General features: G+C 37.6%; 1 protein-coding gene across 1 annotated transcript in view; it reads left to right on the top strand.

The window, feature by feature from the left end:
- Window positions 1-16,701, top strand: part of EFCAB13 (EF-hand calcium binding domain 13) — a 100,325-nt gene that overhangs the window by 69,487 nt on the left and 14,137 nt on the right. The window contains exons 12-13 of the mRNA XM_027519290.1: window positions 6,272-6,415; window positions 10,609-10,683. Of these exons, the coding sequence (XP_027375091.1) occupies window positions 6,272-6,415; window positions 10,609-10,683 (219 nt within the window). The remainder of the gene's footprint in view (window positions 1-6,271; window positions 6,416-10,608; window positions 10,684-16,701) is intronic.

A 16,701-nucleotide genomic window follows, 5' to 3' on the forward strand; every position in this document is an offset into this window, starting at 1 on the left:
TGTCTTTCTGTGACTGGCTTATTTTGTTTGTCATAATGCCCTCAAGATCTGTGTTGTAGCATGTATCAGAATTTCCTTCCTTTTTCATGTTGAATAATATTCCCCTGTGGACCTAACAGAAGCAGAAGATTTTTTTTTTAATTTAATTTTATTTTTAAACTTTATAATATTGTATTAGTTTTGCCAAATATCGAAATGAATCCACCACAGGTATACCTGTGTTCCTCATCCTGAACCCTCCTCCCTCCTCCCTCCCCACACCCTCCTTCTGGGTCATCCCAGTGCACCAGCCCCAAGCATTCAGTATCGTGCATCGAACCTGGACTGGCGACTAGTCTCATACATGATATTATACATGTTTCAATGCCATTCTCCCAAATCTCCCCACCCTCTCCCTCCCCCACAGAGTCCGTAAGACTGATCTATATATCAGTGTCTCTTTTGCTATCTCGTACACAGGGTTATTGTTACCATCTTTCTAAATTCCATATATATGCGTTAGTATACTGTATTGGTGTTTTTCTTTCTGGCTTACTTCACTCTGTATAATAGGCTCCAGTTTCATCCACCTCATTAGAAGTGATTCAAATGTATTCTTTTTAATGGCTGAGTAATACTCCATTGTGTATATGTACCATAGCTTTCTTATCCATTCATCTGCTGATGGGCATCTAGGTTGCTTCCATGTCCTGGCTATTATAAACAGTGCTGCGATGAACATTGGGGTACACGTGTCTCTTTCCCTTCTGGTTTCCTCAGTGTGTATGCCCAGCAGTGGGATTGCTGGATCATAAGGCAGTTCTATTTCCAGTTTTTTAAGGAATCTCCACACTGTTCTCCATAGTGGCTGTACTAGTTTGCATTCCCACCAACAGTGTAAGAGGGTTCCCTTTTCTCCACACCCTCTCCAGCATATATTGCTTGTAGACTTTTGGATTGCAGCCATTCTGACTGGCGTGAAATGGTACCTCATAGTGGTTTTGATTTGCATTTCTCTGATAATGAGTGATATTGAGCATCTTTTCATGTGTTTGTTAGCCATCTGTATGTCTTCTTGGGAGAAATGTCTATTTAGTTCTTTGGCCCATTTTTTGATTGGGTCATTTATTTTTCTGGAGTTGAGCTGTAAGAGTTGCTTGTATATTTTTGAGATTAGTTGTTTGTCAGTTGCTTCATTTGCTATTATTTTCTCCCATTCTGAAGGCTGTCTTTTCACCTTGCTAATAGTTTCCTTTGTTGTGCAGAAGCTTTTAAGTTTAATTAGGTCCCATTTGTTTATTTTTGCTTTTATTTCCAATATTCTGGGAGGTGGGTCATAGAGGATCCTGCTGTGATGTATGTCGGAGAGTGTTTTGCCTATGTTCTCCTCTAGGAGTTTTATAGTTTCTGATCTTACGTTGAGATGTTTAATCCATTTTGAGTTTATTTTTGTGTATGGTGTTAGAAAGTGTTCTAGTTTCATTCTTTTACAAGTGGTTGACCAGTTTTCCCAGCACCACTTGTTAAAGAGATTGTCTTTTCTCCATTGTATATTCTTGCCTCCTTTGTCAAAGAAAAGGTGTCCATATGTGCGTGGATTTATCTCTGGGCTTTCTATTTTGTTCCATTGATCAATATTTCTGTCTTTGTGCCAGTACCATACTGTCTTGATAACTGTGGCTTTGTAATAGAGCCTGAAGTCAGGTAGGTTGATTCCTCCAGTTCCATTCTTCTTTCTCAAGATAGCTTTGGCTATTCAAGGTTTTTGTATTTCCATACAAATTGTGACAGAAGCAGAAGATATTAAGAAGAGATGGCAAGAATACACAGAAGAACTGTACAAAAAAGATCTTCACAACCCAGATAATCATGATGGTGTGATCACTGACCTAGAGCCAGACATCCTGGAATGTGAAGTCAAGTGGGCCTTAGAAAGCATCACTACGAACAAAGCTAGTGGAGGTCATGGAATTCCAGTTGAGCTATTCCAAATCCTGGAAGATGATGCTGTGAAAGTGCTGCACTCAACATGCCAGCAAATTTGGAAAACTCAGCAGTGGCCACAGAACCGGAAAAGGTCAGTTTTCATTCCAATCCCAAAGAAAGGCAATGCCAAAGAATGCTCCAACTACCGCACAATTGCACTCATCTCACACGCTACTAAAGTAATGCTCAAAATTCTCCAAGCCAGGCTTCAGCAGTACGTGAACGGTGAACTTCCTGATGTTCAAGCTGGTTTTAGAAAAGGCAGAGGAACCAGAGATCAAATTGCCAACATCTGCTGGATCATAGAAAAAGCAAGAGAGTTCCAGGAAAACATCTATTTCTGCTTTATTGACTATGTCAAAGCCTTTGACTGTGTGGATCACAATAAACTGTGGAAAATTCTGAAAGAGATGGGAATACCAGACCACGTGATCTGCCTGTTGAGAAATGTGTATGCAGGTCAGGAAGCAACAGTTAGAACTGGACATGGAACAACAGACTGGTTCCAAATAGGAAAAGGAGTACGTCAAGGCTGTATATTGTCACCCTGTTTATTTAACTTATATGCAGAGTATATCATGAGAAACGCTGGACTGGAAGAAACACAAGCTGGAATCAAGATTGCCGGGAGAAATATCAATAACCTCAGATATGCAGATGACACCACCCTTATGGCAGAAAGTGAAGAGGAACTCAAAAGCCTCTTGCTGAAAGTGAAAGAGGAGAGTGAAAAAGTTGGCTTAAAGCTCAACATTCAGAAAATGAAGATCATGGCATCCGGTCCCACCACTTTATGGGAAATAGATGGGGAAACAGTGGAAACAGTGTCAGACTTTATTTTTCTGGGCTCCAAAATCACTACAGATGGTGACTGCAGCCATGAAATTAAAATACGCTTACTCCTTGGAAGGAAAGTTATGACCAACCTAGATAGCATATTCAAAAGCAGAGACATTACTTTGCCAACAAAGGTTCGTCTCGTCAAGGCTATGGTTTTTCCAGTGGTCATGTATGGATGTGAGAGTTGGACTGTGAAGAAGGCTGTGTGCCGAAGAATTGATGCTTTTGAACTGTGGTGTTGGAGAAGACTCTTGAAAGTCCCTTGGACTGCAAGGAGATCCAACCAGTCCATTCTAAAGGAGATCAGCCCTGGGATTTCTTTGGAAAGAATGATGCTAAAGCTGAAACTCCAGTACTTTGGCCACCTCATGCGAAGAGTTGACTCACTGGAAAAGACTCTGATGCTGGGAGGGATTGGGGGCAGGAGGAGAAGGGGACGACAGAGGATGAGATGGCCGGATGGCATCACTGACTCGATGGACGTGAGTCTCAGTGAACTCTGGGAGTAGGTGAGGGACAGGGAGGCCTGGTGTGCTGCGGTTCATGGGGTCGCAAAGAGTCGGACACGACTGAGCGACTGATCTGATTTGATCTGATACACCACATTTTGCTTATTCATTTGTCAGTGCACACATGTGTTTCTTCCACCACTTGGCTGTTGTGAATAGTACTACTATACAGATGGGCATGCAGATATCTCTTTAGGCTGCTACTTTGATTATTTTAGCTATATATCCAGAAGTAGACACAATCCAGTTTGTAACATTTCTATCAGTCCTGAAAATTCTCTCATGCCCATTTTAATTCATCTTCACCCAATCCCTAGACAACCACTAATTTGCTTTCAGGCTTTATGATTGGGCCTTTTTTTTTTTGACAGTTAATACAAATTAAATCATACAACATGTCTTTCATACTTGGCTTCCTTCATTTTGCATAATGTTTTTAAGGTTAATTCATGTTGCAGTAAGTATCAATAGTTCATTCCTTTTTATGGACAAATTCATATTACAGTTTATAGATATACTCTGTTTTGTTGATGGGTGGCAAGTTCATAGACATTTGACTTTTTCAATTTGTGACTTTTATCAGTAGTAATGAAATTAATATTTGCATACATGTCTTTCTATGGACATACGCTTTTATTTCTCATGGATAAATCCCTAGGAGAAAGATTGTTAGTCTGTATAGTAAATTTATGTTTAGGTTTTTAACAAATTGCCAAACTGTTTTCCAAAGTAGCTATAACATTTTCTTTCTCAACAGCAATGTATAAAGATTCTAGTTTCTTCACACCTTTGTAAACGCTTGGTTTTTTAAAATTTTAACTGTTATAATAAGTGTCTAGTGATATCTTATTTTGCTTTTAATTTTCATTTCCCTAATGGCTAATAATGTTGAGTATTTTTGTATATGTTTGCTAGCCATTCAGGTGTCTTTGGTGAAATATATATTCAAATATTTTGCCCATTTTTAGAATTCCATTTTGATTTATCTATATTATTTTAGAATGTATCTCTTTTTGGTGGTTGCTTCAGGTATTTTATATATATATATATATATATATATATATATATATATATATATAACTTATTACAGTCTACTGCTGTCATTATTTTACCAGTTCAAATGAAGTATAGAAATATTGTCTATCCTTATGTCCCTTTATCCTCCCATATGTATGATATAATTGTCCTAAATATATCCTTTACATATATTTAAAAGCATATTGGACAGTTTTATAATTTTTGCCTCAACCATCAAATGTGATTTAAAAATTAAGAGAAGGAAAGCCTACTATATTTACCCATATTTTGGCTTACCACTTTTTATTTTTCCTTCCTGATACTCCAAAGTTCTTTGTTTTATCCTTTTCTTTCTGTTTAAACATCTTCCATTTAACCATTCATTGGTTTACTGTCAATAGATTCTCTTCATTTTCTTTCATCTGAGAACATCTTGATTTTCCTTTCATTCCTGAAGGATATTTTTTTTTCTAAGTATGAATTTGGGGTTGAAAGTTCTTTTCTTTCAGCACTTGAAAAATATGGTGCCACTTTTTTCTGGTGTCCATGGTTTCTGAGGGAAATCTTCATCAGTTTTTTCTCCCCCCTATAGGTAAGGTGTCATTTTTCTTTAACTACTTTAAAAATTTTTTCTCTGTGTTTAATTATGATGTGTCTTGACATGGATTTCTTTGGCTTTATCCTGTTTGAGTTTCACTTATTTTCTTGGATCTGTAGGTTCATATCTGTTGCTAAAAATTTGGAAATTGTTTAGCCGTTATTTCTTTGAGTACCTTTTTAGCCACGCTGTCTCTCTTTTCTTCTGAGACTCTGATTTTACAATGTTAGATCATTTTTTTATACAGCTACAGGTCCCTGAGACTCTCTTCTTTTTTATTTCAACCTATTTTCTTTGTGTTGTTCATTGAGTGATTTTTCTGTCTTTCAGTTCATTGATTCTTTCTTCTCTTTTCTCCAAATATTTCATACTGTGATTTTATAACTTATTAATATTCATATTATTAAAGATTCTGAAAATACTTTTCTTTTTTTTCTTTGTGAGTTATTTCTTTACACTCGTTTTAAAAGTGTCTATGAGAAACATTTGAAGATGAAATACTTTTTATAATTATTTGTGTTATACAAGGTGATTAGACATATTTGGATTATGCAGAAATATAAAGAAAAATATAAACAAAACCATAATCTAATTATCCAAAGAAAGTACAATTTACAAAAATTATAAAATTTTTTATTATCATCCTATACTAGTCATGATTAAACCAGGTTTAGTCATAATTAAACTACTTATGATTAAACTTAGTCGTGATTAGACCTCTTAAGAGAAATATTGCCTCTTTCACAGCCCCTGCCAAGGAGACATGTTTAACTTGTTATGTTTATTTTTTGTCTTCTCACCACACTTCAAAGCTAATTGGATCATATTTGACCTACTTTCAGTTGTTCAGTCACTCAGTCATGTCTGACTCTTTGCGAAACCATGGACTGCAGCACTCCAGCATGCTAGGGTTCCCTGTCCTTCACTAATCTCCCAGAGTTTGCTCAAACTCATGTCCATAAATTGATGATGCCATCCAACCATCTCATGCCTGTCACTCCCTTTTCCTCCTGCCTTCAACTTTCCCAGCATCAGTGTCTTTTCCAGTAAGTCCGCTCTTTGCATTAGGTGGGCAAAGTATTGGAACTTTAGCATCAGTCCTTCCAATGAATATTCAGGCTTGATTTCCTTTAGGATTGAGTGGTGTGATCCCCTTGCTGTCCAAGGGATTCTCAAGGGTCTTCTTCAGAACCACAATTTGAAAGCATCAATTCTTTTCATATATAATATTTGTGAAATTTTTAGTATTTCGTTGATGTGTTAAAACCAAAATTCATCTTACTATTGGTGTTTTCTTTTTGACGTATATTTAAGACTTATTTGCATACTGCTTTATTTTCAGTGTTGACTGATGTCGTTAAAGCTATTGATAAAATTAAAGATGAAAATATTGATTATGGGGATCTGAACACTTGTCTTCAAAATTTAGGAGTTTACCTTTCTAAGCCAGAATTTCAGAAGATCACAGAGTTGACTGAAGTTGGTGGTAAGTGACGTATTTTCAGGAAAACTGGGTTGATATATCTGAAAAGAGGATCAGTTTGCTATTCTTTTCCTCAGAGTGATGACTTTACAGTTTTTATTGGAAAAAAAGTCCATTAAAGTTAAGCCAATACAGAAAAGTACAAAAATACTAAAAAGTATAAGACTCTCAAAATCTCAGTGTCCAGAAATAAGCAGTCTTAAAAAGCCTCTTGATGAAAGTGAAGGAGGAGAGTGAAAAAGTTGGCTTAAAGCTCAACATTCAGAAAACTAAGATCGTGGCATGTGGTCCTATCACTTCATGGCAAATAGATGGGGAAACAGTGGAAACAGTGTCAGACTTTATTTTTTTGGGCTCCAAAATCACTGCAGATGGTGACTGCAGCCATGAAATTAAAAGACGCTTACTCCTTGGAAGGGAAGTTATGACCAACCTAGATAACATATTAAAAAGCAGAGACATTACTTTGCCAGCAAAGGTCCGTCTAGTCAGGGCTATGGTTTTTCCAGTGGTCATGTATGGATGTGAGAGTTGGACTGTGAAGAAAGCTGAGCACCAAAGAATTGATGCTTTTGAACTGTGGTGTTGGAGAAGACTCTTGAGAATCCCTTGGACTGCAAGGAGATCCAACCAGTCCATTCTGAAGGAGATCAGTCCTGGGTGTTCATTGGAAGGACTGATGCTGAAGCTGAAACTCCAATACTTTGGCCACCTCATGCAAAGGGTTGACTCATTGGAAAAGACCCTGATGCTGGGAGGGATTGGGGGCAGGAGGAGAAGGGGACGACAGAGGATGAGATGGCTGGATGGCATCACCGACTTGATGGACATGAGTTTGGGTAAACTCCAGGAGTTGGTGATGGACAGGGAGGCCTAGCATGCTGCGATTCATGGGGTCGCAAAGAGTCGGACATGACTGAGCAACTGAACTGAACTGAACTAACTGAATAGTTTTTCAGACATTTTTTCCCCATAGGCAAAAATGTAAACAGAAGGTAGGGTTTGTGATTTTACTCTCTGATTGACACAAGTCAGGACTAAAGGCATGAAGGGGGGCAAATAATGACTGTTTATTATGTCAAAGCCCACAGTTCATAATAAAGGTACCAATTCTTTTAGGTGCCCCTAGAACATAGCAGCAACTTTCCTAAAAAGAAAGGTTGAGAGTGAGGTAGAGGAGTGTATATGGTTATAGATAAAATAATAATGACCATGAGTTGATAATATTTGCATCTAGGGAGTGTACATGGTGCTCATTGCCATTTACTTTCTATTTTGAATGTATTTACAATTTTTCATAATAAAAAGTAAAAAGAAATAGAAACAAATCTACTGTAAGTTATATAAGACCTATGTGGATAAAATGATAAAACTTTTAAAAGACATTACAAATACCTAAATAAATGGTAATATACCCCATATCATGGATTCAGAGACCCAAGACTGTCAAATCTGATTAATGTTTATCCAAAACAATACTAATAAAACCCTAACTTTTTTGATGAGCTAATTCTAATATTTGTATGTGTGAGTAAAGGCCAAGAAGAAGAAAAACATATGTAGTTGTGTGTGTGTGTGTGTGTGTGTGTGTGTGTATGGTGTTGACTGAGACGTGCTTTCTGGATTATCCAGGCTCATTATAAAGCTATAGTAATTTAAACAGTGTGAGAATGGCACAGGGATAGAGAAATTGATCAATAAGACAATAGAAGGAACTTCCAAATCTATCTACACACATATATGGCAATATATATAATGAGGTGGTAGATCGTAAGAGGAAAAAGAAACACCATTTAATAAATGGTGCTGGAATAATTAACTCTTCAAAAGGAAAAAAAGGAATTGAATACCTATCTATATGCTATATTCAGTAATACTTTCCAGATGTGAACAGTATAAGTTTTAGGAAAAAAAGAGGAAAAATTTTCTGACTTAGTGTTAGGAGGGACGTTTCAAAAAAAAATACAAAATCATTAAGCAGAAAAGATTGATAAATTTTGCTACATTAGAATGAAGAACTTCTCTTATTAAAAGATAATACAAATAGGACAAGCAACAAACGGAGTAAAGATTATTTGCAACACATAGCAGCAGATGATTATTTTAGAGTATTTGTAGGGAGCCCCTATAAAATAACCATCTAATAGAAAAAATGTCTAAATTTCAAGAACAGTCATTTCCAGGTGAACAAACACAAATTTCTAATAATCATGTAAAAAGATTTGCAACATCAGGGGCACCCCACTCCAGTACTCTTGCCTGGAAAATCCCACGGACGGAGGAGCCTGATGTGCTGCAGTCCATGGGGTCCACAGAGTTGGACACGACTGAAGTGACTTAGCAGCAGCAGCAGCAGCAGTAGGAATCAGGAAAATGCAAAATTTAGGTCACAGTGAGATGACTTTTTATATCCACCTACTTGGCAAAAATTAATATTTCTGTTAATATAAGTGTTGCTAAATATGGTGAAAGTGGTTTAAAAAACTTTGAAAAACATTATGTAGTGTTTTGGTAAGGTTTTCATATGGCTTAGAAAAATTCACTTTCAGCAATAAATCTAAGAAAATAATTTGCACTGATGTACAAGCAGACATGTTCAAGGCAACATTGATTTTAATGTGTGCCCAGTCACTCAGTCGTGTCTGACTTTTTGTGACACTATGGACTGTATTCCTCCAGGCTCCTCTGTCCATGGAATTCTCTAGGCAAGAATGCTGAATGGGTAGCCATTCCCTTCTGGGGATCTTCCCGACCCAGGGATCAAACCTGGGTCTCTCATATTGCAGGCAGATTCTTTACCATCTGAACCACCAGGGAAGCTTTTCATAATGAAAATATGTCTCCAATATATTATACAGAGTGAAGTAAGCCAGAAAGAAAAACAATACAGTATACTAACGCATATATATGGAATTTAGAAAGATGGTAACGACAACCCTGTATGCGAGACCGCAAAAAAGACACAGATGTATAGAACAGTCTTTTGGACTGTGTGGGAGAAGGGGGGGTGGTGATTTGGTAGAATGGCATTAAAACATGTATAATATCATAAAAAAAGAGGAAATACAAAATATTCTTTTTTGTATGTATGTATATGTGCTCAGTTGCTCAGTTGTGTTCAACTCTTTGTGACCCTAGGGACTGTAGCTTGTCAGGCTCCTCTGTCCATGGGGATTCTCCAGTCTAGAATACTGGAGTGAGTTGCCATGCACTCCTCCAGGGGATCTTCCCAACCCAGGGATCGAACCCAGGTCTCCCACATTGCAGGTGGATGCTTTACCATCTGAGCTACCAGGGTATCAAATATAATAAAATAAAAGAGCAGAATTTATTGCTTTAGAAAATTTATATGTTCCTGTCAGGGAATGTAAATCTTAATGAACTCTGAATTCCCCCAGAATTTTTCAAGGTCTCACTACTTTTGTCTCAAAAATTTGGCTAAGAATATAAAGTGATTTGGTGCTCTTTGAAGTAAACTACTCAAGGATATTTAGTCTTGAAAATAGAAAGTATACTGTGGTGTATTTTTTATAGTCTATTAGATTTTTTTTTCTCAATGGGGTAAGCAAAGGACAAGGATTATCAAAAACTCACCATATTTATGTAAAACCTTTATATCTGGCCTTGGAAAATTCTTAGAAATGTTTTATTCTTTATCATTGGGATATTATGAAGAATTTTAAGGTATAAAGTGACTATTAAAATGTTTAATTGTTTCAGTAGCATGCTTGAGTAAAGATATTTGTATGAATGTTAGCCTGATGTAGAAGCAGCCAAGAGTCAAGAGAGCTCTTCTCGAATTCCTGATTTTGTATTATCTGTTGTGAAATCATATCATATATGCATGTTTTTTTAACATGTATAAATAGTATATTAATTATTTGCCTATATATTTACTGAGTTGTTGCAAGGGCAAGTCAAGATAATATGTTTATATAAGTTTAAAGTTAAAAACATTGTACACTTGTGACTAGAAGGATTTTTGATAAGTTTTCTTGGTGTTTTCAGGGCTTAGTTTTTGCCTGTAAATTGAATTGCTTTCCCCCCTTATACCCATATATCTTTAGTGGTTAGTATTAGCTGATGGATATAATTATGTTATCTCCCTGAATATATACCTTATTTTACATAATTTAGTATTTATCACAATAAATCTTCAAGTTAATACTGAAGAAAATGTGTTCTTTTCCCTTTAGAAACAAAAAAAGTGAATTTTAAACAATTTGTTGATACTATGATGAGCAACACGGAACGCTTCTCTGAACAATTAGGTAAGAATTTGTACTTTTTGTGGACTAAATAGTTTGACAGATTTTAGAAAAGTGTAATACACTAAAAGAACTAGGCATCCTGAAGATCATCAGACAAATAAATAGTTGGCTTACTGCTATGTTTGACCTTAATCATCTCCATTACTGATTCCTAAATCTAAAAGACCTTCCATATGCAAATGAATGGAAAGCTATCATAATCTTACTACTCAACCTCACACTTCATTATATACAGCTAGAATCATATGTATGAAATCCATATTTTGGGAAGATTTTAAATGTTTTATTACTTTGGGAAAGTGATGCCATCTAGTGATCATAGCTGAGTACTATAATACAAAATTTCTGGTTTCAGCGTTCATATTTTTTTCATCTTCCAATTTATTTGATAACATTTGTTGAGCCATTACTATGTATCAGATTATATGTTAAGCTGTGAGAGTGCTAAAGATACTGTTTGAAAATGAAAAAGACAGTCTTGTCACTAAGAAGCTCACTGTAAAAAAATGTAAGGTCATATCAGTTCAGTTCAGTAGCTCAGTTGTGTCCGACTCTTTGAGAGCCCATGAACCATAGCATGCCAGGCCTCCCCGGAGTCCACACAAACCCATGTCCATTGAGTCGGTTATGCCATCCAACCATCTCATCCTCTGTCGTCCCCTTCTCCTCCTGCCCTCAATCTTTCCCAGCATCAGGGTCTTTTCCAATGAGTCAACCCTTCCCATCAGGTGGCCAAAGTCTTAGAGTTTCAGCTTCAACATCAGTCCTTCCAATGAACACCCAGGACTGCTCTCCTTTAGGATGGACTTGGATCTCCTTGCAGTCCAAGGGACTCTCAAGAGTCTTCTCCAGCACCACAGTTCGAAAGCATCAATTCTTCTGCGCTCCGCTTTCTTCACAGTCTAACTCTCACATCCATACATGCCCACTGGAAAAGCCATAGCCTTGACTAGATGGACCTTTGTTGGCAAAGTAATGTCTCTGCTTTTTAATATGCTGTCTAGGTTGGTCATAACTTCCCTTCCAAGGAGTAAGCGTCTTTTAATTTCATGGCTGCAATCACCATCTGCAGTGATTTTGGAGTCCCCCAAAATAAAGTTAGCCACTGTTGCCACTGTTTGCTCATCTTTTTGCCATGAAGTGACGGGACCATGTGACATGATCTTCATTTTCTGAATGTTGAGCTTTAAGCCAACTTTTCACTCTCCTCTTTCATTTTCAGCAAGAGGATCTTTAGTTCTTCTTCGCTTTCTGCCATAAGGGTGGTGTCATCTGCATATCTGACATATTAATATTTCTCCCAGCAATCTTGAATCCAGCTTGTGCTTCCTCCAGCCCAGCGTTTCTCATGATGTACTCTGCATATAAGTTCAATAAGCAGGGTGGCAATATACATCCTCAATGTACTCCTTTTCCTATTTGGAACCAGTCTGTTGTTCCATGTCCAGTTCTAACTGTTGCTTCCTGACCTGCATACAGATTTCTCAAGAGGCAGGTCAGGTGGTCTGGTATTTTCATCTCTTTCAGAATTTTCCACAGTTTATTGTGATCCACACAGTCAAAGGCTTTGGCATAGTCAATAAAGCAGAAGTAGATGTTTGTCTAGAACTGTCTTGCTTTTTCCATGATCCAGCGGATGTTGGCCATTTGATCTCTGGTTCCTCTGCCTTTTCTAAAACCATCTTGAACATCTGGAAGCTCACAGTTCACATACTGCTGAAGACTGGCTTGGAAAATTTTGAGCATTACTTTACTAGTGTGTGAGATGAGTGCAATTGTGCAGTAGTTTGAGCATTCTTTGGCATTGCCTTTCTTTGGGATTGGAATGAAAACTGACCTTTTCCAGTCCTGTGGCCACTGCTGAGTTTTCCAAATTTGCTGGCATATTGAGTGCAGCACTTTCACAGCATCATCTTTCAGGATTTGAAATAGCTCAACTGGAATTCCATCACCTCTACTAGCTTTGTTCGTAGTGATGCTTCCTAAGGCCCACTTGACTTCACATTCCAGGATGTCTGGCTCTAGATGAGTGATCATACCATAGTGATTATCTGGGTCATGAAGATCTCTTTTGTACAGTTCTTCTGTGTATTCTTGCCATGTCTTCTTAATATTTTCTGCTTCTGTTAGGTCCCTACCATTTCTGTCCTTTATTGAGCCCATCTTTACATGAAATGTTCCCTTGGTATCTCTAATTTTCTTGAAGAGATCTCTAGTCTTTCCCATTCTGTTGTTTTCCTCTATTTCTTTACATTGATCGCTGAGGAAGGCTTTCTTATTTCTCCTTGCTATTCTTTGGAACTCTGCATTCAAATGGGCATATCTTTCCTTTTCCCCTTTGCTTTTCGCTTCCCTTCTTTTCACAGCTATTTGTAAGGCCTCCTCAGACAGCCATTTTGCTTTTTTTTGCATTTCTTTTTCTTGGGGATGGTCTTGATTCCTCTCTCCTGTACAGTGTCATGAACCTCCGTCCGTAGTTCATCAGGCACTCTATCAGATCTAGTTCCTTAAATCTATTTCTCACTTCTACTGTGTAGTCATAAGGGATTTGATTTAGGTCATACCTGAATGGTCTAGTGGTTTTCTCCACTTTCTTCAATTTCAGTCTGAATTTGGTAATAAGGAATTCATGATCTGAGCCACAGTCAGCTCCTAGTCTTGTTTTTGCTGACTGTATAGAGCTTCTCCATCTTGAGGTCATATATGTATATTTTAAATTGAATGAAATTAGTACCTTAAAAATTGGTGCTAAAAGTAGGATTGTGTTATTTTGTGGCATATATTAGGAAATAGTGCGCTTTAAGTAACAGCCATTTTTACCTTATGTATCAATTTAATTTGTTTCTTATACAAGGAAACCCAATTGATTAGTTGGATGAAAGGATTATTTGCTTGTCAGTCACTTTTCCTAGGAATTTCATTTTTAGATTATTTCCTTTCTAATTCTTTTTCTTCAAGTAATTTTAAAATTAAAGTCAATGCCAAGAGAGAATAATTTTAGTAAAACCTTTTCAAGCACATTCAGTGACTGGATGTATATTTTTACATTGTGTACTCATTCAGATTTTATGTAAGCCACTTGATTATTCTATGTGGTTGCTGTAGAATTTATTTTAGTTTTTATTCTTTTATCTTGATTTTTATTTGTTTATTTTTTGTATTTTACAAGATGATGGCTATAACTACCTGTGCTATACAATGTATCTTTGTTGCTGTCTAGTTTATGCATAGAAGTTTGTATCTCTTAATCCCATACAGCCATTTTGTCCCTTCCCTCTGTTCTTTCCTCTCCTCACTGGTAACCACTAATCTGTTTTCTATATATGTGAGTCTGGTTCTGTTAACTGTATACATTCATTTATTTTCTTAGATTCCACATAAACATGATATCATACAGTATTTTTCTTTATCTGACTTATTTCACTAAGCATAGTATTCTCTGCTGCTGCTGCTGCTAAGTCACTTCAGTTGTGTCCGACTCTGTGTGACCCCATAGATGGCAGCCCCAGACTCCCCCGTCCCTGGGATTCTCCAGGCAAGAACACTGGAGTGGGTAGATGCATCCAAATTGCTGCAGTGGCAGGATTTGGTTCTTTTTATGGCTGAGTATATTCTATTTTGTCAGCACTCTCCACTGTGACCCATCTGTCTTGGGTGGCCCTACACAGCATGGCTCATAGTTTCACTGAGTTAAACAAGGTGGTGGTCCATGTGGTCAGATTGCTGCACAATTGCACTCATCTCACACTCTAGCAAAGTAATGCTCAAAATTCTCCAAGCCAGGCTTCAACAGTACATGAACTGTGAACTTCCAGATGTTCAAGCTGGATTTAGAAAAGGCAGAGGAACCAGAGATCAAATTGCCAACATCCACTGGATCATGGAAAAAGCAAAACAGTTCCAGAAAAACATCTATTTCTGCTTTATTGACTATGCCAAAGCCTTTGTGTGGATCACAACAAATATGGAAAATTCTTAAAGAGATAGGAATACAAGACCTCCTGACCATTCTCCTGAGACATCTGTGTGCAGGTCAAGAAGCAACAGTCAGAACTGGATGTGAAACAACAGACTGGTTTCAAATCAGGAAAGGAGTACGTCAAGGCTGTATATTGTTACCCTGCTTATTTAACTTATGTGCAGAGTACATCATGAGAAACGCTGGACTGGAAGAAGCACAAGCTGGAATCAAGTATGCTGGGAGAAATATCAATAACCTCAGATATGCAGATGACACCACCCTTATGGCAGAAAGTGAAGAGGAACTCAAAAGCCTCTTGATCAAAGTGAAAGAGGAGAGTGAAAAAGTTGCTTTTCCCATGATCCAGCGGATGTTGGCAATTTGATCTCTGGTTCCTCTGCCTTTTCTAAAACCATCTTGAACATCAGGAAGTTCACAGTTCACATATTGCTGAAGCCTGGCTTGGAGAATTTTGAGCATTACTTTACTAGCATGTGAGATGAGTGCAATTGTGCAGTAGTTTGAGCATTCTTTGGCATTGCCTTTCTTTGGGATTGGAATGAAAACTGACCTTTTCCAGTCCTGTGGCCACTGCTGAGTTTTCCAAATTTGCTGGCATATTGAGTGCAACACTTTCACAGCATCATCTTTCAGGATTTGAAATAGCTCAAGTGGAGTTCCATCACCTCCACTAGCTTTGTTCGTAGTGATGCTTTCTAAGGCCCACTTGACCTCACATTCCAGGATGTCTGGCTCTAGATGAGTGATCACAGCATTGTGATTGTCTGGGTCATGAAGAAATTTTTTTTACAGGATAACCAGGGATCAAACTCAAGTCTTCTATGTCTCCTGCATTGGCAAGTGAATTTTTTTTTACCATTAAACCACCTGGGGAGCCCTGCCACTCCATACTAGCTTTTTACAAAATGTTAAATCTTGTCTTGCTAAATGCAGTGGTCAATTTTCTGTCTTTATCTTATTTATCTCTAGCAGGTTTTAACATGTTTTTCTTGAAAATTTATCTCCCCCTGTCTTCTGTGACATTATAGTCTAATTTCCTTCTCATCTAATTGGCTTTTCCTTTTTCAAAAATTGAGATATAATTGACATATTGTGTAAGTTTAAGGTGTGCAATGTGTTGATTTGGTATACTTTTTGCGGTAGGATTACCACCATAGTGTTAACTAACACCTCCATCACGTCACATTATTATTTCTTTTTTGTGGTGAGAGCATTTAAGATTTAGTCTCTTCACAATTTTCAAGTATACAATACAGTATTGTTAACTATAATCACTATGCTGCTCATTAGAATCCCAGGGCATACTGATCTTCTAATTGCAAGCTAGCATCCTTTGACCAACATCTCCCTAGTTCCCGACTCCTCAAGCCCTGGTAGCCACCATCCTGTTTTCTGTGTCTATGCTGCTGCTGCTGCTGCTAAGTCGCTTCAGTCGTGTCCGACTCTGTGCAACCCCATAGACGGCAGCCCACAGGCTCCCCCTATCCCTGGGATTCTCCAGGCAAGAACACTGGAGTGGGTTGCCATTTCCTTCTCTAATGCATGAAAGTGAAAAGTGAAAGTTAAGTCGCTCAGTTGTTCCCGACTCTTAGCGACCCCATGGATTGCAGCCTACCAGGCTCCTCTGTCCATGGATTTTCCAGGCAAGAGTACTGGAGTGGGGTGCCATTGCCTTCTCCATCTGTGTCTATGAGTTCTGCTTTTTTAGATTTCACATATAAGTGAGATCTTCTAGTATTTGTCTTTCCCTGTCTGACTTACCTCACTTAATACCCTCAAGGTTGCAAATGGCAGAATTCTCTAGTCACTGAATAATATTCCATTATATATGTCCCTTCCTCTTTTGTTTTGTTTGCTGGCTGCTTCTTTTCTGGCTGACTTCTAAATGTTAGTGTGATCTCAGATTCCATTCTGAGTCTCATTCTCTAAGGCTTTCTCTGAGTGATCCTACTGCTTTAAATAATACCTGTATCCTTTTGACTCCCTATTTATCTCAAACTTAATGTGTATGGAAAAGAATTCTTGTTTTCCAACAA

Source organism: Bos indicus x Bos taurus, chromosome 19 (assembly GCF_003369695.1).
Source record: "Bos indicus x Bos taurus breed Angus x Brahman F1 hybrid chromosome 19, Bos_hybrid_MaternalHap_v2.0, whole genome shotgun sequence".
Classification (NCBI taxonomy): Eukaryota; Metazoa; Chordata; class Mammalia; order Artiodactyla; family Bovidae; genus Bos; species Bos indicus x Bos taurus.